Source organism: Jaculus jaculus, chromosome X (assembly GCF_020740685.1).
Source record: "Jaculus jaculus isolate mJacJac1 chromosome X, mJacJac1.mat.Y.cur, whole genome shotgun sequence".
Taxonomy (NCBI): Eukaryota; Metazoa; Chordata; class Mammalia; order Rodentia; family Dipodidae; genus Jaculus; species Jaculus jaculus.
In genome coordinates this window covers 3,849,194-3,874,339 of record NC_059125.1, presented here as the reverse complement: position 1 = coordinate 3,874,339, position 25,146 = coordinate 3,849,194, and the positions used below count along the sequence as shown (strand labels likewise).

The window sequence follows — 25,146 nt, the reverse complement described above, 5'->3', positions numbered from 1 at the left end:
TTTTCCTTGCTATAGTTCCAGTTGGTGGCCCTGAACCTGGAGCCTCTTGAATCATAGGGCATATTTACAATGTCTGGAATCACTTATAGTGACATACCTGGAAGAGTAGATGCTCATAGCAACTAGTGGGTAGAAGCTAGGGACACTGCTAATTATCCCAACAGCACACAGGACGGTCCTTCACAGCAGAGAATGACCTGGATCCGAATGTCAATTGTAATGAGGTGGAGAAACCTTGCTCTAAACTGAGCTACTCAAGGTTGAGGATGTACATCTGTTTCTTCTATAGTCATCTGCTACCTGGTGCCAAGTGGCGTCACTGCACCTCATGAGGGAAGGGGTGGGGTTCTGCTTATTTCCCTGGAAGAGTGTATTAGCCAAGAAGTGGCACTTGCAGAATGTGGCCCAGCACCTAGCTCACCTTCTGAAGGATCTTCCACACTTTCTGGTAGAATCCCACAGGAACTCTGTTGATGGCTCCATCCAGCCTTCTCCTGCGCAGCCACTGGCCCTGCTGCTCCCCCCAGCCCATGTGATGTCCTCCAGAGTCTGATGATGATGTCCCCGTAGGGGAGGATGGAGTGCTGGGTCTCTGCAAGACAAATACCATATGGTCTTTAGGAGTCTCAAGAACCTCCTCAGCAAACACCCCAAAGCAAAAGGTTGCCACCTTGAGGGCAGCTCAGCAAACCGGGTTGGCATCTCCACACACCACTCAGCAAGGAGGCATAGGGTTCCTCAACTCCATTTTGTCTGCTGTTTGATGCTCAATTAATCTGTAATGTTTTAGTTTGGCTACTTAACTCCTTTCAGCCCCTAAGAAGTAGTAGAGCACCCGAAGACCTGGAGCTCACAGAGCACAGGTGGAGTAGGCACAGGTGTGGGCTTGGCCACCAGGCTGTGGTAGTGCCAAGCTCAATACTAGCTTTGGCACCACTCCTGCCTAGGTTGCCTGTGCCTTATACTAGCACTAGCTGCTGCCCCAGTTACATCTACATGATAGGGACACAGGCAGTCTCAGCTATCTTTGGGCATTCACCAACACAGAAGGTCCTGATAGCACTTCTTGTATGTGTTAAGTGCCCACGGGGGCAGAGGATGCTGGCCTGGCATGTGAAGCCTATTTAAGGGAAGTAGACTGCAGAGACACTTTGAAAGAGATGCCAACCTCAGAACCAGTGAGACTTTCAGGGGCCAACATCCTGGGGGCAAATGCCAAAGTGCCCACTTTACTTTGCAAAGCCACAGAGAAATGACCACCACCACCCTCTAGAACAGGGGCCACAGAGAATGCCTCACATAATATGCGAGAAAGGACCAGGGGGTGAAGACAAAGGGTCAAGGCTATGACTTGCTTACTGGTGGAGTCCTTGGATATTCTGTTATTTCCACCTATGCTTTTCAGTCTTACTTTCTGTTGTCATGTTCTTGTCCCTAGGTTTCCTCCTATTGTTGGGTTATGGTGGCTCTAAGCCAGGACCTGCTGACGAGAGAAAGAGGGCACTATCTCTTTCCTACTTCCTCATCCGAGATTGGACTCTTGTGGCCGCTGAAAGGGAATCTCTGTGCAACTGCCCTCCACCTGGAGGCAGTGCAAAGCAGCTTCCAGTAGGCCAGAGGCTGGGCTTGACTTTGCTTGCTGTCTTGTCCTGGATTGATTGGGGGGGGGCAGGGATGACCTCTATTCTTACATGTATTTTTGCTCTGATTTTGTTTGGCACTTTTGTTTCTCAACATGTAACATCAAACTTAAGATTAAAAAATAAAATCCAAATATCAAGCACACTACCAGGGCAGAAGGCAGGGTGCTTCTCTCTACTAATTTCAACGGATCTTATTTTGAAAAGGCAGCTAGGCTGGGTTATTCCATCGGGCTCATTACTGCCATTTAAATAAGGCAACAATTAGCTACAAATAAAAGTAATTACAGCAGCACTCATCAATGACTCAGCTGATTTTCTCCTTCTGGTTTAGGGAGGCAGATTCAGACTTGCCTCTGCAATTAGAACATTTTCTAGGCCTCCACTTGAGCTGGGGCCTCATGCTCAGGTGGGGCAGGAGAGTGCAAAGGGCTGGTTAACTGGTGGGGCAGCACTCCCTTGCTGTAGATCAACACTCACTAAAAAAGGCATGTGAGCTGGGGATGTGGCTCAGTGGAGAAGTGCCTGCCTGGTAACACTTGAGACCCAGGATCCCATCCTTAGCCCCACAATTAATGAATAAAAATAAATAAATAAATACCAAAAAGGTATGGCACTATTTCCCCAAAGGTTCAGAAACTCCTGGAAATTGGTGAGGATAGCACTGCTTACCCACACCACACCGAGGAGCACCAGCATGGAACTGAAAGCTGAAGAAGGAATATACAAAGTTCACTCAGTTCAAGATCTTCTCAGCCTTTCTAGGATTTTCTCAAACTTATGGTTGGAGAATCAGCATCAGTTGAAAACTTTTAACCTTTTTGCTCAAACCTTAAGAAGTCTGAGATGAGGCTGGGGTGTATCAGTACTGGTGCCATGGCCAGAAATAAATAAATAAATAAATACAGACAGACAGACAGATGCACACACGCATACACACACACACACACACACACACACACACAGAGAGAGAGAGAGAGAGAGAGAGGGGGGGGAGGGAGGGAGAGAGAGAGAGAAAAGAAGGGTATCATGAGGGCTGGAGAGATGGCTTAGCGGCTAAGCGCTTGCCTGTGAAGCCTAAGAACCCCGGTTCGAGGCTCGGTTCCCCAGGTCCCACATTAGCCAGATGCACAAGGGGGCACACGTGTCTGGAGTTCGTTTGCAGAGGCTGGAAGCCCTGGCGCGCCCATTCTCTCTCTCTCCCTCTATCTATCTTTCTCTCTCTCTCTGTCGCTCTCAAATAAATAAATAAAAATTAAAAAAAAGAAGGGTATCATGGGTGAAGCCACAAACAGAATCAGACAGTACAGAAAAAGAGGAGGAGGAGACAGAAGGACATGACGCTGATGCAGGTTTCCTGCAAACTTGATGGGATGCATACTGGTAGACACAGCAGCACCTACAGGGAAGAGCTACCAGACAGAGAGAACTGAGTCACTCATGTGCCACTAGCAGTGAGGAGAATCACAGAGCAGCACGGAAAGAGCCAGGAAGCCTCGAGGGAAGGCTACAGTTTCTATGCAGCAGCACGGGCAGAAACACTTCTATGGCACCTCTGCAGCCCAGCTCTGGGCCCAGCTCTGTCTTTAATAGCAAATGTTACCAGGCCCTATTGGTTTGTGGGTGGGGCCTAATCAAGCTAGGAGACAGGTTGTTTAATGTTGTGTCGTGAACATCTACAGAGATCAGAATACCCAGAACCATCACTAATACCTGGGACCCACCAGGCATCCCACAGATATTTGTTAAATGTACACATGATCAGGCTGATGACCTTTGGCCACATAAATATTTCATCAAAAAATATAGACAGTGTGGGCAAGGTCTCTCTATGTGGTATTCTCGCAAAAAAAAAAAAAAAAAAAATGAGTAGAAACTTATAATGCCATGACACCTGTTAAATTTTGACCAGAACCCATTTCTTTGGTATAAGTAGCCAAATACTAAATTGGTACTTGCTAACTGAATATAAACAAGAAAGGTGGTTACTATGTGTCCCTGTCGCATGCAAGAACAGCATTAAGGGCTGCAGAGATGGCTTAGCAGTTAAGGTGCTGGTTGGCAAAGCCAAGGGACCAAGTTTGATTCCCCAGGATCCACATAAGGCCCAGATGCACAAGGTAGCACGTGTCTAGAGTTTGTTTGCACTGGCTGGAAGTCCTGGCGTGCCCATTCATTCTCTCTCTTTCTCTCTCTCTGCCTCTCCCCTCTCTATCTCAATAAATAAATAAAATAAAGAACAGTATTAAACAGAGGATGAAGGAAACATCCAGAGTCACCCATGATCAGGCTGTTGAAATGTGGGTATCCAGAAGAACGGTGCCACCGAGTGGCTGACAAGGGAAGATGTTTGGAAAGCTAGTTCCTTACTTGGAAGGAGCATAAATTAGAATGAAAGAACATGTATGTTCTACCTGTGGACAACATGTGCAATCTGGATTTATGCACTATGGTACATTTACTCTCTCTTGGTCACAGGAACATCAAATCATTAGAAATATGATTCCAAAGCCAGACATGGTGGTATAGTGGTATGCACTTGCAGTCCCAGCTACTCAAGAGGCTGAGGCAGGAGGAACCCTTCAGCCCAAGAGTTCAGGGACAGCCTGGGCAGCACAGAGACCCCTATCTCAAAAAAGCAGCAAAGAGCAAAGCAAGATGTAAGTTCAATTTTCTTTTCCTTCAAGAGTTAAATCCTCCCAGGTGGTCTGTAGACAGGACTATAGTAACTGTCTTTTTCTTTTTTATTGATATGATCACTGACCACATTTTCCCCATTTAGCTTCCTGTTTTTGAACAGAAACGCTCACAAGACCATCTCTTTTACAAAGTATTCTAGAAAACCTAAATTTGATTTTTGAACTTAAAAAAAATAAAAATATTTGTTTACTTATTGAGAGAAACACAGAGAGAATGAATGAATGAATGAGTGGGCTTGCTAGGGCCACCAGCCACCACAAACGAACTCCAGACACATGCACACCTTGGGCATCTGGCTTATGTGGGTTTGGTGAATCAAACCTGGGTCCTTAGTTTTCACAACCAATTGGCTTAACTGCCAAACCATCTCTCCAGCCCTTGATTTTATTTTCTTTTTTTTTGGGGGGGGGTCTAGGACAAAGTCATTTTTCCTGCCTTCATGTCCTGCTTTCTATCTTTGGGGCTGGCCTGCTTAAGCCACTGTGCCAGGCAGAGACCCTCCTCCACGTTTCATACCAACACTCTGTACCCATTCAGGCCAACAGAACATGTAGCTCACACAGAGGACAAACAAGCAAAGTGGTTCACCTGGTCATCGGCACTAGCTCGCCTAGTCATCTGAAAGTGAAAAATCAAGAAGTTAAAATCTGCTTCAATTTCAGAACGTTTCAGTACTCCCATAACCCTCTAATAATCCAGGGCAGGGGTGGTCCCACCTTAGAGCATGACCATTAGTGCCTAACAGACTTGTACCAGTGGGCTGTGACCAGCATTTGACCTGCATTTCTCATTGCAGGCAGTGTCACGTCCTATCACAGCTCACTGGTACATCAGGACTGAAAAAAATGTTGAGATGTTGTCAATTCAAAATAATTAAAAAATAGCAGGGGAAAAAGCAGGTGAAATCCTCCACAAATTATGCAGTCAAGTTTCCCACATTTTGGGAAATTACAGAGGTCAGCACATCTGGGGTGCAATGGATAAGCCTTGCTTTGGGTACTTTAAGTACTTTAAGCCAAGTTTAAGAACTCAAAATGATTTCTTTAATTGGGTGGCTTCAAGTTATTTTATTTTCAAGCACAGAGAGAGAGATAAACAGAAGAGAGACATAGAGAATGGGCACACCAGGGCTTCCATTCCCTGCAAACAAACTCCAGGTACATGTACCATTTTGTGCATGTGACTTTATGTGGGTACTGGGGAATGAAACCCAGGTTGTTAGGCTTTGCAGGCAAGTGCCCTAACTGCTGAGCCATCTCTGTAGCCCCTCAGAATGATTTTTATTGTGAATTAAATAAAGGTCAACAAGGAAAAGAGACACCTGTGGAAAGAGGAGAATACAGGTACCATGATATTCCCATTCTATTACCAGATCCCTCTTGGTAATTCAGTTGAAGGACGCATTCAATGGAGAGATGGTTGGTTTTCTTTCCTTCTTCTTCTTCTTCTTTTTTTTTTGCACAACTCTACTTTTTAGATGGCACAGAGGCCAACGAGGGTATATTCCCAGCCATGCATGTAACCTCACATTAAGGTTAAACACAGATGGATGTGAGTGCACACAAGTGGCTCTGGGGTACCTGTCTGGATGAAGGGCTGTTTAGTTCCCCAGGCAGAAGAGACCTCACATACTCTACAAAGAGCAATCCAGGGCTGGAGAGATGGCTTAGTGGTTATGGTACTTGCCTGCAAAGCCTAAGGACTCAGGTTCAATTCCCCAGTAATCCACATGCACAAGGTGGCACATGCATCTGGAGCTCGTTTACAGTGGCTAGAGACCCTGGTGTGCCCATTCTTTCTCTCTCTCTACTCTTTCTCTCAAACATATAACTATTTTTTTTTTTTTTAAGAGCAAGTCAAAACTTCATGCCCCGTGTTTCTGTGGCTTTCTCAGATAAATCCTGGCAAGAGAACCACTCACACACTTCCCTTGTGGCCACCATCTGAAGTGTTCTTACCTGTTTCATCTCACTCCTCAGTCTGGTAATGCCACTCCTTTCAGTTTTGGTGACCCCAGTGTGACACACCTCGTGGATGGAGATGGCTGGGCTGGATGTGGAGGAGTGGATAGGGCGCACTAGAAGAAACACACAGGTGATTTTTAGGGATTCTACTGCACATATCTTGAAAAGGCAACATGGGTAATAGCTTACTGGGGTCTGCATCTTATCTTCCACACTTGATTTATAAACTTGATAAGAGAAGGCCTCGCCTACCCTGGCCAGCAGTGAGCTTGTGGTGCCGAAAGCAGAAGAGGCTGACCACACGGTACTGGGAGAGCTAGAGTAAAGTGTGGATACTGCTTAAGCAGCATGTAGAGAATGAAGTGGCAGAAAAGCCTTGGTTGATAGGTTTGTTTTGAAAACACATACACACACACACACACACCCCTACTTATCCAAACACATCTTTCTTGTAGAAAGCAGAGTATCTAAGCAAGCCAAAACTAGCATCTTTTGACATTTTAGTTATTATTCTTCCAGTTTTTTCCTGGCTATGGCTGTATGCTTTTACTTTATAAGACAGAATCACGTATATGCATATAGAAAGATGAGATCTATATCATAAATATGGCATGTACTGATATATGTTCAGTTCTTTTTGTTTAATTTTTGTGAATGCCTTTCCATGATATTAAATATTTCATCACATATTTAATGACAATTGATCTCAGGAATGATAAATAACAGACCTAATTCTATTTGTAATTATCCAGCCCTGAATGTCAACTATTTCTTGGGAAATGACAAAAACTACTGGGTAGTCCCTGAAGGGCTTGAAACTTAGGAACTTGTGGCCATGGGAAACCAATGGGTTATCTCAATGCTAGGCCTTGTCTGGGCACAGTACAGGTTCAGTTAAGCAACGCTCAGGTCTGACAGAATTCAGGGGCAGGGAGCAGACTTCTCTTCAGGTTTTCAGGGTCAAACAAATGCCAGAGGCCCTGGGGCTTAGATTGGCTGGAGAGAATATGGTTTGAAGAGGGGAATTTCAGGAGAGCCAGGGACGTGGTGTTGCTATAGCTCTGTGGTAGGAGGGAAACAGAGAGAGAAGTTCTCCTCACTGTACCAGGCAGCTACCTCCTCACTTCTACCATATAGGACCAGCCTTAGGAATCACAGGTCCCCAGCCCTGCTTCCTATGTGCCTGCTCTCTGGATTTTGGCCACAGAAGATTATCTAAAAGATAAATGTGATCATGCTACTGCCCATGTGGAATCCTCCTTGACCTTGATCTATCTTCAGAAGAAAGACCAAACAATCAATATTATACCATGGGAAGCCCTCCTAATTAGAGCTCCACTGCTGCCTTGTGCCCCATCATAGGGCCTGCCACACTGCTGTGGGCATTTGTGTGCACCAGCTTCCTGTCCCACTGCTCCCCTTTGCAGGCAGAACTCACATTGACAGAACCCTGCTGAAGCCAGAGGAATAGAGGGCAATGGAGAGGAAAGAAGGCACCAAGGTGACCCAATTACGGACTCAGAGGGAGGAAGGATACCTGAGAAGTAAAACACAAAAGCCAAAAAGGGTTTGGGAAGACCCAGAAGGGCCTGTTTTGGAGGAGGTTTTTGCTGGAAATAGTTATGTCAGGATTTAATCAGAATTCTAAGCCAACGTGAACTTCCTAATTCATGAAAACTGGAAAATCACAAGGGACGATGAAAAAATGTTATATTTTTGGGCTGGAGAGATGGCTTAGCGGTTAAGCGCTTGCCTGTGAAGCCTAAGGACCCCGGTTCGAGGCTCGGTTCCCCAGGTCCCACGTTAGCCAGATGCACAGGGGGGCGCACGCGTCTGGAGTTCGTTTGCAGAGGCTGGAAGCCCTGGCGCGCCCATTCTCTTTCTCTCCCTCTATCTGTCTTTCTCTCTGTGTCTGTCGCTCTCAAATAAATAAATAAATAAATAATTTTTAAAAAAGAAAAAATGTTATATTTTAAAAAGGCAGCATATCTTCTGTCCCTCCTTATAATTAGATATATTTACAATTTTCAAATGACATTACTAAGTTCCTGTTTTATAAGCATGTATAGCTTTACATCTAATGACAATTAGCTGTTAAACCACACATACACTATTATGATGAGCAGAACACACTAGATATCTATCTTTCACATTTATATTTCTAGGATTGTGCACTTGTTATAGCTGGAAATTACTTTTGGACAGGATCTCAAGCGCGCCTCCCTCAGAAGAAGAGAGAAGGTACTTATAGTTATCTGATTGCTCCAAACACAAAGTACCCAATGTCCTTATTAAATAAAAGGAATGATAGCCCATAGTTTCTTTGGCTTGATGAAATAAATTCACCAATGTGTCTGCAAATCATTTAGATTTTTTTATGAGAAAGAGATGATAATTGCTTCAATTATAATTAGGGAACATTTGAGCACAAGAATCACCCCAGGACTTGAGTGGTTATATTTCCTAGTACTGTGAGCAGATTTCTAGGACAGTCTCTTGTGAACAAGACTTGGGAAAAGCAAGCAAACTAGCCTCCAGAGATGTTTAGAGGGGTTTTCCCCCTGCTCCATAGAAGGTGATGTGGAGTCTGGCTGTGAGTGATTTTAACAAAACCAATGGCCAAGACGCTTAGATAATTTAAAAGCTCTGTTGTCCTGACACTCAGGCTCATCTTCCCTTATGGCCATGGGAGATATAGGGCATAGGGTTCTGTGTTTCATTGTGCCCACATGCCCCTGCAACCTGTAGAAAAAATTTCAACCCTTGTACGACGTCTCTTGTCCCTAAAAACAGGAACTGAGTCCCTCCCACTGAAGCAGGAAGTTCATGTTCCTAACATGGGAACCTCTAGCCCTAATGCTGATCTGTATGAGGTGCCATCAGCACTGACTCACCACTTCTTTCCACACCAAACTCCTTCCCACTCAGAATATGGTGCAGCAGGCTCTTCATATCAAAGGGGCTGAGGTTCATCAAACTCTCAGAAGCTTCTTCTCCTACAAACAAGTATCTTGTAAGCAACCTAGTCACGGGGCTGGTGGAGGGTGAAGGCAGAACTGGGTGGCCCTGGGTGGGAGGGAGGGGATGACAGAGGATACCATGGCAGCTCTTACTGGTTGAGATTCCCTCACCAGTGCTGCAGGGTGAAAGGCACACTGGTCCTTCGAACTCTAAATGCTGCTGTTTAGTTCAGGAGAGAATGTGTTTAATTCCTAGATACGGAGTTTTTCACATTGTCTGATCCCCAGTGTTAGGATACATCTTGTAAATTATGTATTCCTACCGGTGGGACTTTTCCTACTGAGGGCACTATTACATAGGGTGGTGGTGGCATCTCACTACGAGGATATCAGTGAGGAGCTTAGCTGTCCGGTGTAAAAAAGGTTCTCAGGGTCATCCGTGCTTTGTCCACTCTGATGGAGGAATTCTACACTGTGCTACACGGCCGGATGGTAGCAACCTCTTGTGAGGGAGAATGGTGAGGCCTGGTCTCACACAGAGGAGTGGAAGCCTGTTCAGGAGGGCTTGAGCTTGACTTCCCCATCAGACCAGGGCCTTGAGGCTGAAGCTAGGTCTGGATGAAATGAATGGCAGGACCCACGGGCTCTCACCTGAGCAATTCAGGCTCCGTGCCAGCTCTGTGGCCATCACCTGGATGATCAGTCCAATCCGGAGCCTGAGCATCTCCACAAAGAGGCTGGGCTGGGCCCGGACATACATGGCCAGGTAAACCACAATCTCCTGGTGCAGACACATATGGGGACAGGGCGTCAGGGCAACTGACAGGCTTGCTGCTGCTCTGAGGAAGACTATGGCCCAGCTGGCCCCTCCTCCCCCAGCCTCTTACCTGCGTGAGGACGGCAATGCTGATGTCCTGCCCACTGGCCTCATAAATGAGTTTTGTGAGCTCCTCTGGTGGTAGGGGCCTAGAGAAGAGCAACAGATCACACACATGATGGGTGTCTCAGAGTAGGGCCTTTCCTGTTTTCTGTGCTACAAGTCCCCATGTGGCTATTTTCAAAAAGTTTCTCCTCTTGCACAGTACAGAGACTGATGTTTCCCCAGAAATAACCCCCTCCCCAGACTGGAGGCCCCTTGGCTAAGAACTTACGCAGAGATGGTCTTCTCCCTGGGCTCAGGCGGCAGGCCCACTGTGAGCTGCTTCTGGTGGGACAACAGGTCTGCACAGGCCTGTGCATTGGGGTGGAGGGAGTGGAAAGGAAGAGAGAAAAGGCAAAGCCAAATGGAAGAGGTTACTACCAAAAGCATCAGTAATTTACTTTTACCAGCTTCATCATCCATGTTGTCCTTTATTTAAAAAAATCATAACTATAGCTGGGCGTGGTGGCGCACACCTTTAATCCCAGCACTCGGCGGGAGGCAGAGGTAGGAGGATTGCCGTAAGTTCGAGGCAACCCTGAGACTCCACAGTGAATTCCAGGTCAGCCTGGGCTAGAGTGAGACCCTACCTCAAAAAATCAAAACAAACAAAAAAAAAAAATCATAACTAGACTCTAGGCTGAGCAGTTCCAGGCAGGGCTGGGTCTCTGTGATCTTTGGGTCTTCCAGGTATGGCCCAGGGCCTGATTCTACAGGGCCTATCAGTAGGCATTTAATGCTCACTCACTAAAGCAAACACCTTGGACTTCCTCATATTTCACAGAGCATAGAAGAGATATTGACCACATCATATTCCTAACCTACCAGTTTTCCCATTATTCACATGTAACAACCAACTGACCTCTTAGCATAACTAGCAAGTTCAATGTCCAGAAGGTGGCTCTGGATTTTGTAGGACTTTAGAGTTATAAATATTAATGATCCTTGTACTATGGATATAAGGAAATAAGAGCTCTGTTTCAGATGATGTCAGTCTACAGAGCAGTTTCATGTGACTTTTTAAAATTAATTTATTTATTGGAGAGAAAGAGAGAGACAGAGGGAGAGAGAATGGATGGGCACACCAGGGCCTCCAGCCACTGCAAACAAATTCCAGATACATGTGCCATTTTGTGCATCTACATTTATGTGGATACTGGGGAACTGAACCTGGACTAACAGGCTTTTAAAGCAAGTGTCTGTAACCACTAAACAACCTCTCCAGCCCTCATGTAATTTCTGGCTAAACCCTTTTGTGGCTAAGAGGAATCAAAGTAATCAACTTGTAAATTTCCCCCTCTCTGTTCTCTTCCTAGAGCAGTGGGAGGTTAAAAGAGAAGGACCTGGTCCTAGTACTGGGTTAGTCCCTGCTTTCCTTTACAGAGAAGATGAACCTGTTTTGGGTTTCCAAACTGAAAGATTAGAAGGCAGCATGGGGGTTATAGAGGAAAAATGCACAAGTTAGTTAGTAGGCATGCTTGCTCTGACCTCAGCCAGGACCTCCACTTTCTTCCTGAGCAGGCCCGAGATGTAGCGAATCAAACTCCACTCCTGATTCAGGCCAGCTTTTCCATAGAGTTCACTGAGAAGACTGTGAACAGTGACCCCATGCTGTCCAGAGAGCTTGGTATCCCAATTGGGACCCCTGTCAAGAGGTAGAAAAGTGCAAAGACAAAGCTCAGAATGTCAAGGCTGAGAGGCGTACAGGGCTACACATTCTGCCAAGGGCTTGAGTACTCCCAGTAACTCTGGCCTCACCAAAGGCTTCTGTCCTACAAAAACATCATCATGCTATATCCTTTAAACCTAAAGCCTAACATCCACACAGTACTGTCTAATCCTGGCCTCGACCTCTTGGTAGGCCAGGATCAGTAGGCAGAGAAGGGAATGAAAGTCTTATTTATGGAAAACTGGGTAAATATAATCATGGCTTGGAATTGCTGGAAGACCAAGAGACTAGGAGAATGAATTAAGGAGAATTAAATTCAACATGGTGAAGACCACAAACTTACTGTTATGGCTGGAATGTTCATGTCCCTTTCAGATTCCTGAGTTAAAATCTTAACCTCAGGGTGATGGTATTAGGAAATGGAAGCCTTGGGAGGTGATGAGTGCCAAGCCTATGAGAGTTAATCTCTGGTTGTCAGCTTGGCAGGATTTAGGATTGCCATGGAAGCAAATTTCTAGTAATGTCTGTGAAGAATTCTCTAGATTAGGTTGAAGTGACAGGACCCTCCCTAACTGTGGGCAGCACCATTCCATGGGCTGGAGTTCTAGATTAAATAAGAAAAACGCTGGCTAAGCAGCAGTGTTCAGGGATGAATGTGACCAGCTGCTTTATGCTCCTGCCTTCACTCCTTCTCTACCATGATGGGCTATGACCTAGAACTATAAGTTGAAATAAACTCTTCCTTAACTTCTAATCAGTCACAGCAATGTTAAAGTAACTAAGACAGTGCCATTATAAAAGAAGTCCCAGAGAGTGCATCCCTTCCACGATGTGATGATGCAGGGAGAAGAAAGTGGGCTCTTCCCACACACCTTGATCTTGGACTTCTGGCCTCCAGAACTGTGAGAGATACATTTCTGTTGTTTGTAACACCAGTTGACGGTATGTTGTTATAGCAGGACAAATGGATTAAGACACTTACTTTATCATATAAAGAATGTACAGAATGTCTGCTTGGTCCTGTAGGTTTGCACAGTCTTTCAACTGTTCAACCAACTTCTTACAGTCCATGGCTCCAGGGTTGTCTGCGGGCCACTGCCAATCACTTTGAGGAGCCTGGCCACACAAAAGCCAAAAAGTTAAGAAAGGGGATGAACAAGACACAAAACACCAACCTAGTCTTTGTACGTTTGACACTGTGCTGGGCTCCATTCTTTTAAGAAATCTTTCATACCATTTTATTTATAGTCTTTTGCTAATTTTGATCAGTGACTCACGACGTTGGTCTGCATTTGCAAGAGACCAAACTGAACAGGTTAAAATATGTATAAGTTTTATTTAAGCAAAGTTAAACAATAGGCAAAGCCAACTAGCTTCTGTCATTAGAAATCTCAGTAACAGTAGCCTTTTCCTACTGTAAAAATATAAAGGTATGTATCAAAGTCATAATGTACAATGATGTGAGTCAGATTCAAGACAACTAAGTGACTAGACTCACATCAAAACCCAGAGCATCTAAGCCTAAAAGTTCTGGATCTAAAGAAATATATTCTTTGGGTTTAACCATTTAAAAGCATCCTTGGGACCCAGAATTATCAAGACACACACACACACACACACACACACACTCGTATGTGTGTGTATATCTATATATATTTATCATACATATTTTTTTTTTGGTTTTTCAAGGAGGTAAGGTTTCACTCTAGTCCAGGCTCACCTGGAATTCACTCTGTATTCTCAGGGTGGCCTCAAACTCGTGGCAATCCTCCTACCTCTGCCTCCCGAGTGCTGGGCTTAAAGGCATGCACCACCATGCCCAGCTTCTATCTAATACATTTTACTCTCAATCCCTACCCATAACCTTCTACAGTTGTTACAAATACTTCACCTTTTGTAGGAGTGGCTGAGGAGAGTCAACAAGATTCAGTGATTTACGGTGAGCACTTAGTATTTTAGTTGGCAAAATCATGGGAACAACTGGAAAAGAAAATCAGAGAGCTCTTCTGAGGAGGGAACAACAATAAAGCTGTTTGGGGAGGTGCAAAGGCTACTCTTATTTAGCACAAACCAAGTGGAGGAATGACTACTTAGCTTAACTAGTTTCAATTAAAATGCATTATGCATTGAGTTACATTGTGTGCTAACTAAGTCTGAGAACAAGAAATGAGCAGAAAATGAATTTTGCTTTAAGAGGTGAATTTTACTACTCCTACCACCTGCTAGTACTGAGGGAAAATGTCATAGCATCCTAGGACTACAGAGAGATTCAGAAAAGTGGTGCCTGACCTCTTGTTTCACAATGAGGAAACTGGGACTCAACTCAGAGCAGTTAGACCATTTGTCCGGGATCACATGGTCCCATAATCAAGGTGTCTGGCATTCTTGTCCACTTTTTTGACCCCTCTGGATGCTGTCATCATCTTTTGGCATTCAGCAAGTCATCTATTATGGACCATGTCATATCATCTTAGACTAGGAGGTAGCTGATGCATATTTAAAGGGTATTTAAAAAGCCATGTGTGCTGGCTCATACCTGTAATCTCAGCCCTTGACCAGATAATTGCAAGTTTGAGGCCATATATGGGCAATATAGTAAGCTCATGGCCAGCCCGGGCTACATAGTTACATACTATCACACACAAAAATCCCCAAACAGACAAAAGTTTAAAGAATAGGTGAAAACAGGAGAGAAGATAATAGCACAAGTTTCAGATGGGAAATATGATGGCTGAAAGATAGGCAATTTAGCAGATGCTGAGTCTGCAGTGGGATCAGATTTGCTTCAGAGAAACCTCAGAAGTCAATAAGCATTTGCTGCACTGGGTGCTCCTCGAACTGGGTTGGGAGCCCAGGAGGGATCAAAATAAAGACATGAGAGATGCCAAGTGAGAAGAGGTAAGCTCCCTATGTGTCTTCCTCACCTGCATACAGCATGGTGACTACTTTTCTCAGGCTCACAGAAGACTAGAGGGTGCTGTGAAGAGGTGAGAGAGGGAGGGTGTTTAGTCACAGGCTGACCAACACATCCGGAGGCCTAAGCACACACCTTAGGGAGGAGACAAAGTAACTGTGCAGATCTAGGCAAACAGCCCCTTACCCTTCCAATAAGAGAATCAAGAGGAGTCTGTAGAGTGCTTCTGGGAAATCTCACCAGCCTACACCACGCAGTCCCAAGTCCATAAGCCCATCCACACACTTGGAGGTTCTCCTGCAGGCACAGCTGAGCACTGGAGGAAGGACACTAATGTGGAAAATAGAAACTTATACTAAGAGGAAAAGGTGACAGGAAAAATAAATGGAAACCATTCAGGGGGAAGAAAAAAATGTAAACACAAAGACAAAAAAATCTGCCAATACTATTCTTAGAATAAGAAATTATATTATATTCATGAAACAAGAATAGATGCAATTTGGGGAACAAAGATTTAAAACATAGCAAAAAAACAACTATTATGAAGATGAGGCTAAAAAGTTGAGATACTTGGACTCAGAACAGGTAGAAAAATAGAAAATGGAAAAGAGGATAGAAATGACAAAATTTCTTCAGGAAGCCAACAAGAATGCCTGCACGGAAGAGGGGGCGGAAAGAATGTCAGAGTCACATGTTGGGTCATGATTTGCAGAGACATTTATCATACCAATAACTGGGGGCTAACTCCACAATGCACGACCCATTTTCATTAACAAGGAGGGTCTAATGGGAAGGGGTAGATCACAGATGAGCCTAAATAATGGTACCAAACTGCCTGTATTTACTGAAAAGAAAACTAATAAATTAAATTTAAAAAAAACACAGAAAGTATAAGGGAGAACATGAGTCAAGAAAGTTTTCAGAAAATTTCTTCATGACTGAAAATCATAAATTTCCAGATTGAAAAGGCCCACTGAGTACTTGACACAATGGATAAAAACATACCCAGGTCAATACCTATCAATAAAATTTCAGATCTTGGGAATAGAGAAGACCCTAAGAGCTTTCAAAAAATGTTTATACTTGAAGGATCAAAAATCAGAATAGGTCGAGATTTCTCAACAGAAACACTGTTATCAAAAAGGCTTTTATAGTCCAGCTACACCCAGCTAACTCTTCTCACTGTCTCCCTGCTGATGTTAATATGTGATGCTTGGCTGTCTGTTCCTGCTCTTGCTTTGCCCTACCATGATAAAATTTTCCCTTGAAACTGAAAGATGGAAATAAACCCATTCCTTCCATAAAAAATGGAAGAAAAGGTGTTTTTAATCTTATTAATTCTAATTCTATGTCCACTCGAACTGTCAAATAGGGATAGTTTATTTGTAGGTATTTTTAGACCTGTAAGGTCTCAATGTGATCCACCATGTACTGTTTCTCAAGAAGCTACTGGATGTCCACCACCAAAATAAGAGCCAAGAAAAAGAAAGGGTCGAGGTATAGAAAACATGCATACTATCTCAGAAAGCAAGTCAAGAAGCCCTTCAGGATTATGGTGAAAGAAGATCCCAGATTAAAATTTATATCTCAGATATGGAGAGCAGCAGCATGCCAGAAGGAATGGGAAACAAGCAAGTTCTACTGTACCATTTTTTTAACCTATGGAAACTATTCCAGAATATACTCCACAAAAAAAAAAAAAAAAAAAGGAGCAAATTGAGAAAGGGCAACACAGAGATTCAGAAAAACAGGGACTAAAACTAAAGAGATGAGCCATGGAAATGCCCAGGATACCGATATAAAACTGACCTAGAGTACAAGTGGCCCAGAAGGAAGAAGACTGCAGACTCTAAGAAAAAAAAGTACAGCCCTGAGATTTACTGTCATAGGACTTGCACATGCTAAGGTCAATCTGTTATGGATAGGGGAAGGGCTGAGAGGGCACTCTCCTCCTTGATGAGCTAATGACAGTTAATGGTTGCCAGGGGAGGGGGAGCCTTTCTTTTTGTGGTATAGTCATTGGTAAGTGGTAAGAATGAGTACTGCAAGGCCAAGAGGGATAAGGAGGGTAATGTAGAGATACATATGAGAAAAACACAATATATATGTATGAAAAAGTAAAAAAAATAAAATAAAAAGGGATTCATTGATATGATTAACCTTGTAGAAATTTGGATTGTGAGGCCACTGGAAAATGTAGAAAGACAAGGTTAATAAAAAGACAGAGGCTGGAGAGGTAAATCCTGACCCATATAATAGAATGTCAATAGGTACCAAATCAAATTAATGCCTCAAAGATAGAATTACACATATTATTTTAGAAATATGGAGCTATGCCATTTAGAAGAGTTAAAAGATATCATTTTTAAGTAGACTAGCAGGAGTACATTTTGTTGTCTTTGTAGGATTCTTTGAGTTAAATTATGTCCAAATATTATTTTGATAAGAGGGGGGTATTTTAATGAACAGAAGAGTTTAATAACACACATGGAGTTTCCAAACCCTTTGCTTTCGCCATCAAAGAAAGGATGTCCTGAGTGGAATGGGTGGCACTGAAAACATGGCTGTCTTCTGACTTCTTACAAAGGGGGGGCAGGTAGCACTTCAAGGATGTGCTCTGCAGAAGGTGGTTGATATACTGGTCAAGTTCATCTTGGCTTTCTGTAATTGGACAAGCAAGAGTCAATGGAAACTAGCTGCAGAAATATCCCAAGTGTATAAGATGCACTGTGTGTAGCAGGCACCAGAGTGGATATTTAGATATATAGATGTTTATACTTCCACTGACACCAAAAGAGTAAACAAAAATTAGTAACAGGTATAATGAGTAAATTTATGGTTCAAAAAATTTCATCCCAGGAGAAGAAAATCCAGATCAAGATAGAGTTTATATAACATTATCCTAAGATGAGCTGCATAATATGTAAGGCAACCTTGAGGGCAATAGCTGACATCTGGTCTTTCAAGTTGGCTTGAATGAGCTAAGCTTTATGGAGCTCTCAGTCCTATTTTCAGCTGTATCTAAAAGTTTAAAAAAAATAACAACACAAAACCAGGTCACTCTGACCCAAAACCTTGCTCAGATTGAGAAATGTTTTACACATGAGTGTAATAACTCATATCTAATCAAACCTAGGTCATTCTACCATTACTTTGACATTTCAAGCAATGCGTTTTTGTCTCCAGAGAAGCCTTGATGGTGTCACTCCGTGGTATAGTACTTGTGTACCATGCATGACACCCTGGGTCTGCTCCTGGAGTAGGACTTAGTTTAAATATCCATAAAAACCCTCTAAGGAGCAAACTGAAGCAGACAGTGTGAATGAACTCACAGGGGCCTGAGCTTCAGTGGGCAAAGTGGCTACATAAAAAAGAAAAAAAAAAAACATTTTGTGGGCTGGAGAGATGGCTTAGTGGTTAAGGCACTTAAGGTGCTTGTCTGTGAAATCTAAGGACCTAGGTCCCCAGTATCCATCATGTAAGCCAGATGAACAAGGGGCACGTGCATCTGGAGTTCGTTTGCTGTGGCTAGAGGCCCTGGTGTGCCATTCTCTTTCTCTCTCTCTCTCAAATAAAGTCTTTGTACCTGAAACTGTCCCTCAAGGTTTACAAAGTCCCACTTTCAAGGGCATCATTGCAGTTTAGATTTCTAAACTAGCACTGTATGCATTTTTAATTTTTAAATAATTTATTTGGGTACAGTGTGTATGTGCATATTCATGTGTGCACATGCCATAGGATGTGAGTGGAGATCAGAGGCCAACGTTGAGGAGACTGGACCCTTCTTCCACCTTCCTTGAGACAGGATATCTTATGTGGCCTGAAAGCACAGGTATTGGAGAAGATTGACCATCAGTAGGCTCAAGCAAGTACTTTTAACTGCTAAGCCATCTCCTCAGCCACAGCATTGTATTCATTTTATTTTATTTTTTAAAGAATATATTTTATTTTATTTGAGAGGAGAGAGAGAGAGAGAGAGAGAGAGAGAGAGAGAGAGAGAGAGAGAGAGAGAGAATGGGCACCAGGGTCACCAGCCACTGCCAAGGAACTCCAGATGCATGTGCCCCCTTGTATATCTGGCTTACATGGGTCCTAGAGAATCGAACCATGATCCTTTGACTTTGTAGGCAAATGCCTTAATGGCTAAGCCATCTCTCTAGCCCATATATTCATTTTAATAAATGCAAGTTTCAGAAGCCTCTTTTTCGTTTACTTTTAGCTTAGCTAACAATCATTTTCTGTACTTGATTCTTAGGCAATTTTATCACAGTGCCAAGGTTCAAACCAATTCAGTCAACTCCCTGTAAAATCATTCTATGAGATACCTTGATAAGTATTGTCTTCCAAATATCCTCCTAGATCCGACTCACTGTCAGGACTGACGCTTCCTTCACTGATGTTATCAAACAACTTTTCATCACAGTCCGGATCCAGGAAGGTCAGGTACGTGTAGAAAGAGGTGGTGAGAAATTCCGATAGGTTCCCTAGTTTTACTCTGCCAAGAAGATACTAGGTTAGAGATATAGGTCAAGTGTGGACAAACATCTTAGAACCAAGATTCTCTCTAAAAGGAATTCATGGGACCGACTTGTCACCCCAAGACAGGCACTAGTGTATCCCATGTGGCCCTACTTGCACTGGGTTGGGAAATGTTCCATGGAAACTGGCAGCTTGGGCCCTGCTATTGAGATAGCAGCCTCCCTTCCCCCCAGGTGTTGGGAGCTTTGTGGGATTTCTGCCTACAGATAAAAACATTCTTAAAACATCAGTTTCTGAAGCACAAAACAACGAGACCCTCCCTCTGAGTTACCAGCACCACATTAGGGCTTAGTTTAAGTTGGTGCAAAAAACCTAGGAAACGAGGACGGTTTCAGGAGTGATTGGCAATGCAACCCCTTCCTTGACAGGTGTTGAGCATCAGTGGCCAAAAGGGCTATGACAAGATGGCATCAGGGAAAGAAAAGCCTGTTCTTGAGCAAACAGAAGACTTCTGAAGAACCAAGGGGCCAGTTCTAATGCTGGTTTTGTTTTGTCCCAGGGTTGAGGTGGGCCAGAGAGTCAAAAGGTAATGGAAAGTTGCTCTTTGATGAAGGTGAAAGGAATTAGGTTTATTATGTTAAAAGGAGTTCAAAGGAAGACAGTAATTAAAAAATATATATTGGTAGCAAGTTATTCAAAGTGGATACAGGAATGAGGTCTAGCCTGTAGAGTCAGTTCAACTATTTAAAAAAAAATCTGTAATTTAGAGGAAAAGCTAAAATGGGATTCAACCTTAATGGAGTAGGGGACTAGGGTGTAACTCAGAGACAGAATGCACATGGTCCCAGGTTTGATCCTGAGCATGGCAAAATAAACTAGTAGGAAAGGTAGCAAGGGAGCCTCAGTATTCCAGTTTCTTCCATGGTTTTCTTCCTGGTGCTCTGCAAACAGGCCCGGGAATTAGAAGCTGGATCTGCATCTCCTGGGCGTGGGGGCTTCTGCACCTATTTATGTTGTAACCTGACTCTCTGAGCCCAAAGTTCCTTGCCCATTAAATGGGGATATGGCCCACTGTAACATGAAAACTAAATGAGACAACACCTGGAACACACTGCAAAGCACTCCACTATATCCTTTGGACAATGATCAGATTTTGGCAAAATGGTTCGTTAGTTTTTTTTGGTCATGATGCTATATACCAAGATGACAGTTTATCCAAACTGGAAGTGAATTGTTCAGATGTGGATGCTGACAGAAGTGTGGCACTAGCCTTGGAAATGTAGACAGTACCACACTGGGGACCATCTCACTGACACTCCCACAAGGCCAGAGGCAGCGTGAAAGCTTGCGTGATAACCCCTTCTAGGGCTACAGTGAGGATCTCAGGAAGCTCCAAGGGCAGAGTTACCAACTTCAGGAGCTGTGGCAAATCACCTGAGGCCAGAGTTAGAAAAACAGCACAACTTGGTGAAAGGAGACAGTTACAAAAAGAAAATACTACATGATTCTGCTCACATGAGCTATCTGCCTAACCTTGGTAGTAAGGGTTACATGGGGTGGGGAAGAGGCAGCTCAGAGTTGTTCAATGTGTATGTAGTTCAGTTCTGCAAGAGGAAGAGTCCTGAAGATCTACTTCGCATGGTCAGAATGTTCTTGCCATTGCTGAGCTACGTACTTACACGTGACACAGATGATAGGGTTAGAAGTACTTTATCATGTTTTAAAAATATCCATCCTGTGACAGCAGAGTCTTTGGGGTGGAAGGATGTGAGAAGAGGTGACTTTAACTTCCTAACACTCAGCAATTGGCATGCCATCAGGAACCAAGAGAATCCTGTGTCCAGGGAAGGTCCTGTGGGGCAGCTGCACAGTAAGGCTCTCTTGGGGGCATTTGGCATATTCCAGGGGATTAGAGGGAGATAAGGGTAAAGAGGCCAGTCAAAAATCCTCTGCCATGGGTCACATAGTACAAAACTGATATGGGGTTCCTGGAGGGCCAACATGTTATCACCTCAGGTGCCAAAAATCATACTTTTGAGAGTGTGTCATACTCTGGACCTTAAGCTAGGGGACATTGATGGTGCTCTTTTCTGAGAATCACTGAGAAATTTATCGAGTTTTGTGAAATATTTTTAAGGTTATAAGCACCCTTAAGTCGAACATTTATTGAGCACCTGCTGGTCTCTAGGTGCTTGGTATTTTCTTCATGTCTCTCAGCAGAAACACATACAGCACTCACACATGTGTTCTGGAAAGGATGCCAACTCTGAGAGATTGCCATGTTCATTTCTCTATTCCAGGGAGCCTCCTAGCACCCAGAAAAGTTTAGCAGACATCAGCCAAATTCTGCTTTAGACCTGATTCGTTTCCCATGGGAAATGGGAATAGATTAGTTTTAACCTCGATTCTCCTCAAATTATGTTCAGCAACTGATGTGAAACATGGAGAAAGTCAGCAAAATAGTTTAAGAAAGGTCATTGCTACCTTAAAGGGTGGGGGGGGGGGGAACACACACACAACTTACCTAGCTCCTCCGAAATATCCATCCTCTAGTTTTCTAATTGTAGAAAGAACTGCAGAATGAATGTCTGAGCCGTCATTTGCTAAGGGAGAAAAAGTAATGAATGAGTTTTCTTAATCTGAAAATACTTTCTTTCAGCTGCATACTGAATTTTTTTTTTCATCAGCACACTCTATTTAAAATCCTTATGACAGAGAAGATTGCCAAGATAAGAATCCAAACCACTAAGGAACCCCTTAAGTACTCAGCTCTGTTCATAAGAGCTGTTCTAAACATTTAGACAAGGGGCCAAACTAATGATGGGGGCATGACCCAGCAGATGGAATTAAGGAAGTTACTGAGCATGGTGTGTGTGACGGGGAAGGTGAGTGTGGGTCGGCCCGTCATCCGCCAGCAGGTACACAGGTAGGCCAGCTCGATCCTAAGCATCTCCACGATCATCTCGTTGTCCAGGGCCAGGTAGAAGTGATGCTGATCGGTGAACTGAAAGTCAGAACAGGCCAGGTCAGGGCCACCATTCATATGTCTCCACACAGCACCAGCTGTTTATCATAATAAGCTTTGTTGCCAGGGGAAATGCTGGTGCTGGCCTAATTGGGTCACTCTCCCTGAGAAATCAATCTGTTTCCTGGTGTAGTGGTTCGATTCAGGTGTCCCCCATAAACTTATGCATTCTGAATGCTAGGTTCCCAGCTAATGGAGATTTGGGAATTAATGCCTCCTGGAGGCAGTGTATTGTTAGGGGTGGGCTTATGGGTGTTATAGCAAGTGTCCCCTTGCCAGTGTTTGGCACACTCTCCTGTTGCTATTGTCCACTTTATCTTGGCCAGGAGGTGATGTCCACCCTCTGCTCATGCCATCGTTTTCCCCTGCCATCGTGGAGCTTCCCCTCAAGTCTATAAGCCAAAATAAACCACTTTTTCCCACAAGCTGCTCTTGGTCGGGTGATTTCTGCCAGCAATACGAACCTGACTGCAACACCTGGCTAGGGACTGTGACCACACTGGCGTGGAAAGGAAAGGTGCACTGTGAGATCGGCCTTCAGCTCCTCCCAAGGGGAGTATAGGAAGCTTGCCCAGCACTACTGAGGGCAAATCAATAGCTTTGTCATGGTGACCTATACTTTTGCCCCTGCATTCACAGATGCTTTCCAGGTGAGGACCCTGAGAGCTGGTGAGATGAGAAGGCTCCATCCATCTGAACGATGCCTCCTGCTCAATACCAACCAAAGGCACTGCCTGATGCTGATGGAAATCCAATTGTTCTGGTCCCTGGGCTAGCACATACTCATTTCTGCACTGAAATTTGGTGTTAAGGGAGATAACTCACAAGGCCTAAGTGAATGGAATGGGCTCGGGTGAAAAAGAGATGCTTGGGGCTACTGATGCAAGACCTCACAGCCAACTATGTGCTCAGGTAGGCAGGGGTCCAGACTGTGCCCCACACTGGCAAAGTTGCCCCAGTGCTTATCTTTTTAGTTTCCCTAAAAGATGATCTGAAAATCAGTTTGATTATGTGAGACATACAGGATCTGATGACAACTTTCACAAGGGTTAGGGACTATCAAGTTTAAGGGAACAAAGGCTGTGAGCCTTTTGGAAAGCAGTGTGACACCATTAATCATAACTGGAAATAATGACATACTCAGCTTGATCCAATCAACATTTACTGAGCCCCTGTTCTAAGCATTTTGTATATCTCCATCTGAACCTATGCATGCAGAATTCTTCTATATTCAAAGCTGACTTGCTTACCAGACACAAAAGAGAACTTTAAAAAGATGACAGAGTGCTGGCTGGTTTGTCACCAGCCTGCTCTTCTCACCTGGGGTGTAAAAGTAAAGATCTGGTTCCTAATCACATAAAGTTTAGAGGTTCCAAGAACACCAATATGCCGATAGGGCCGCCCACTCAATTTCAGATTCTTATTCCGTCCTATGTGAAATAGAAAATGGTCACTGGAGTTAAAGAAAATAGAGTTATAGCTAATCCAAGTGACTTATACTAATGCTAGGCTTAGTTTTATGTTTGGCAATCCATACTGGGGTTTACTTTTTCCAAATACTATGCCTTTTCTTTAAAGTGACACAAAGCTGCAGAGAGAAACAAATCCTCCCCCTCCTTCATGCATGATATTAATAGCACCAGCTTGATGTTTAGAATAAAACTATTAAAAGGACTTTATCAACATTAACTTTTAATTTAGTATTCAGGTATGAAATGAAACAAAGTCAGACTCTAGGAAAGAGAACTTCCTCACATTTTAATGGGTAAATGAACATTTTCTGATACCACAGATAACAGAAGCCTTTAAAAAATATTTTATTCATTTATTTGAGAGAGAGGGAGAAAGAGGTAGATAAAGAGGTAGAGGGAGGGAGAGAGAGAGAGAATGAGCAAGCAAGCAAGTGAGCATGCACACCAGGGCCTCCAGCCATTGCAAACAAACTCCAGACACATGTGCCACCTTGTGCATCTGGCTTACATTGGTACTGAGACATTGAACCTGGGTCCTTAGGCTTCACAGGCAAACACCTTAATTGCTAAGCCACCTCTCTAGCCCCATGGTTATAAAGGCCAAAGAACAACCCTGGGTGTCATCCTTAGGAATACTGTCCATCTTTTCTTTTGAGACAGGTTCTCTCCCTGGCCTGAAGCTCAACTTTTGGGCTAGACTGGCTGGCCAGCAAGCCCAGGGATCCTCCTGTCTCTGCCTCCCAAGCACCAGGATTACAGGTGTGGGCCACCATGCTATCATGCCTGGAATTTTAATGCAGGTATTGGCTTTTATAATGAAGTGGGGGGGGGAATTTGCACACCAGAGCTACCAGCCACTACAATTGAATTCCAAATGCATGCACCACCTATTGCACATGTGCGACCTTGCACTTGCATCACCTTGTATGTCTGGCTTATACGGGATCTGGAGAGTCAAATATGGGTCCTTAGGCTTTGCAGGCAAGCACCTTACTGCTAAGCCATCTCTCCAGCCCAGTATTGGATTTATTTTATTTATTTACTTATTTGAGAGAGAGAAAGAGAGACAGACAGACAGACAGACAGAGAAAGAGAACAAATGGGTATGTCAGGGCCTCCAGCCACTGTAAACAAACTCCAGACACATGCGCCACCTTATGCATCTGGCTTATGTGGGCATTGGAGAATTGAACCTTGGTCCTTAGGCTTCACAGGCATGCACCTTAACCACTAGGTCATCTCTCCAGCCAAAGTAGAGGCTTTTGAACTCAAGCAAGAAATTTATGAATTGAGGTATCACTCCAATCCCAACAATTAGAAACCTTGTCAAAACCTTAGTTACTATCTTAATTGTGAAGTTTTAAAAGCAGCTATTTTACAACAGGTCTGTTTAAAAGTATGGCC

At 43.8% G+C, this 25,146-nt stretch overlaps 1 protein-coding gene across 4 annotated transcripts in view; it reads right to left on the bottom strand.

Annotated features, from left to right (window-relative positions):
* The window catches only part of Phka2 (phosphorylase kinase regulatory subunit alpha 2), a 79,613-nt gene that overhangs the window by 3,450 nt on the left and 51,017 nt on the right, over nucleotides 1-25,146 (bottom strand). For all 4 annotated transcript variants that reach the window (XM_045140195.1, XM_045140192.1, XM_045140194.1 and 1 more), the window contains exons 16-30: nucleotides 23,591-23,700; nucleotides 22,105-22,249; nucleotides 21,770-21,848; nucleotides 19,092-19,261; nucleotides 17,254-17,427; nucleotides 13,744-13,832; nucleotides 12,835-12,968; nucleotides 11,672-11,828; nucleotides 10,416-10,495; nucleotides 10,152-10,230; nucleotides 9,916-10,045; nucleotides 9,199-9,300; nucleotides 6,299-6,417; nucleotides 4,929-4,958; nucleotides 422-592 (exon numbers count right to left, since the gene is read on the bottom strand). In XM_045140195.1, the coding sequence (XP_044996130.1) occupies nucleotides 422-592; nucleotides 4,929-4,958; nucleotides 6,299-6,417; nucleotides 9,199-9,300; nucleotides 9,916-10,045; nucleotides 10,152-10,230; nucleotides 10,416-10,495; nucleotides 11,672-11,828; nucleotides 12,835-12,968; nucleotides 13,744-13,832; nucleotides 17,254-17,427; nucleotides 19,092-19,261; nucleotides 21,770-21,848; nucleotides 22,105-22,249; nucleotides 23,591-23,700 (1,769 nt within the window). The remainder of the gene's footprint in view (nucleotides 1-421; nucleotides 593-4,928; nucleotides 4,959-6,298; nucleotides 6,418-9,198; nucleotides 9,301-9,915; nucleotides 10,046-10,151; nucleotides 10,231-10,415; nucleotides 10,496-11,671; nucleotides 11,829-12,834; nucleotides 12,969-13,743; nucleotides 13,833-17,253; nucleotides 17,428-19,091; nucleotides 19,262-21,769; nucleotides 21,849-22,104; nucleotides 22,250-23,590; nucleotides 23,701-25,146) is intronic.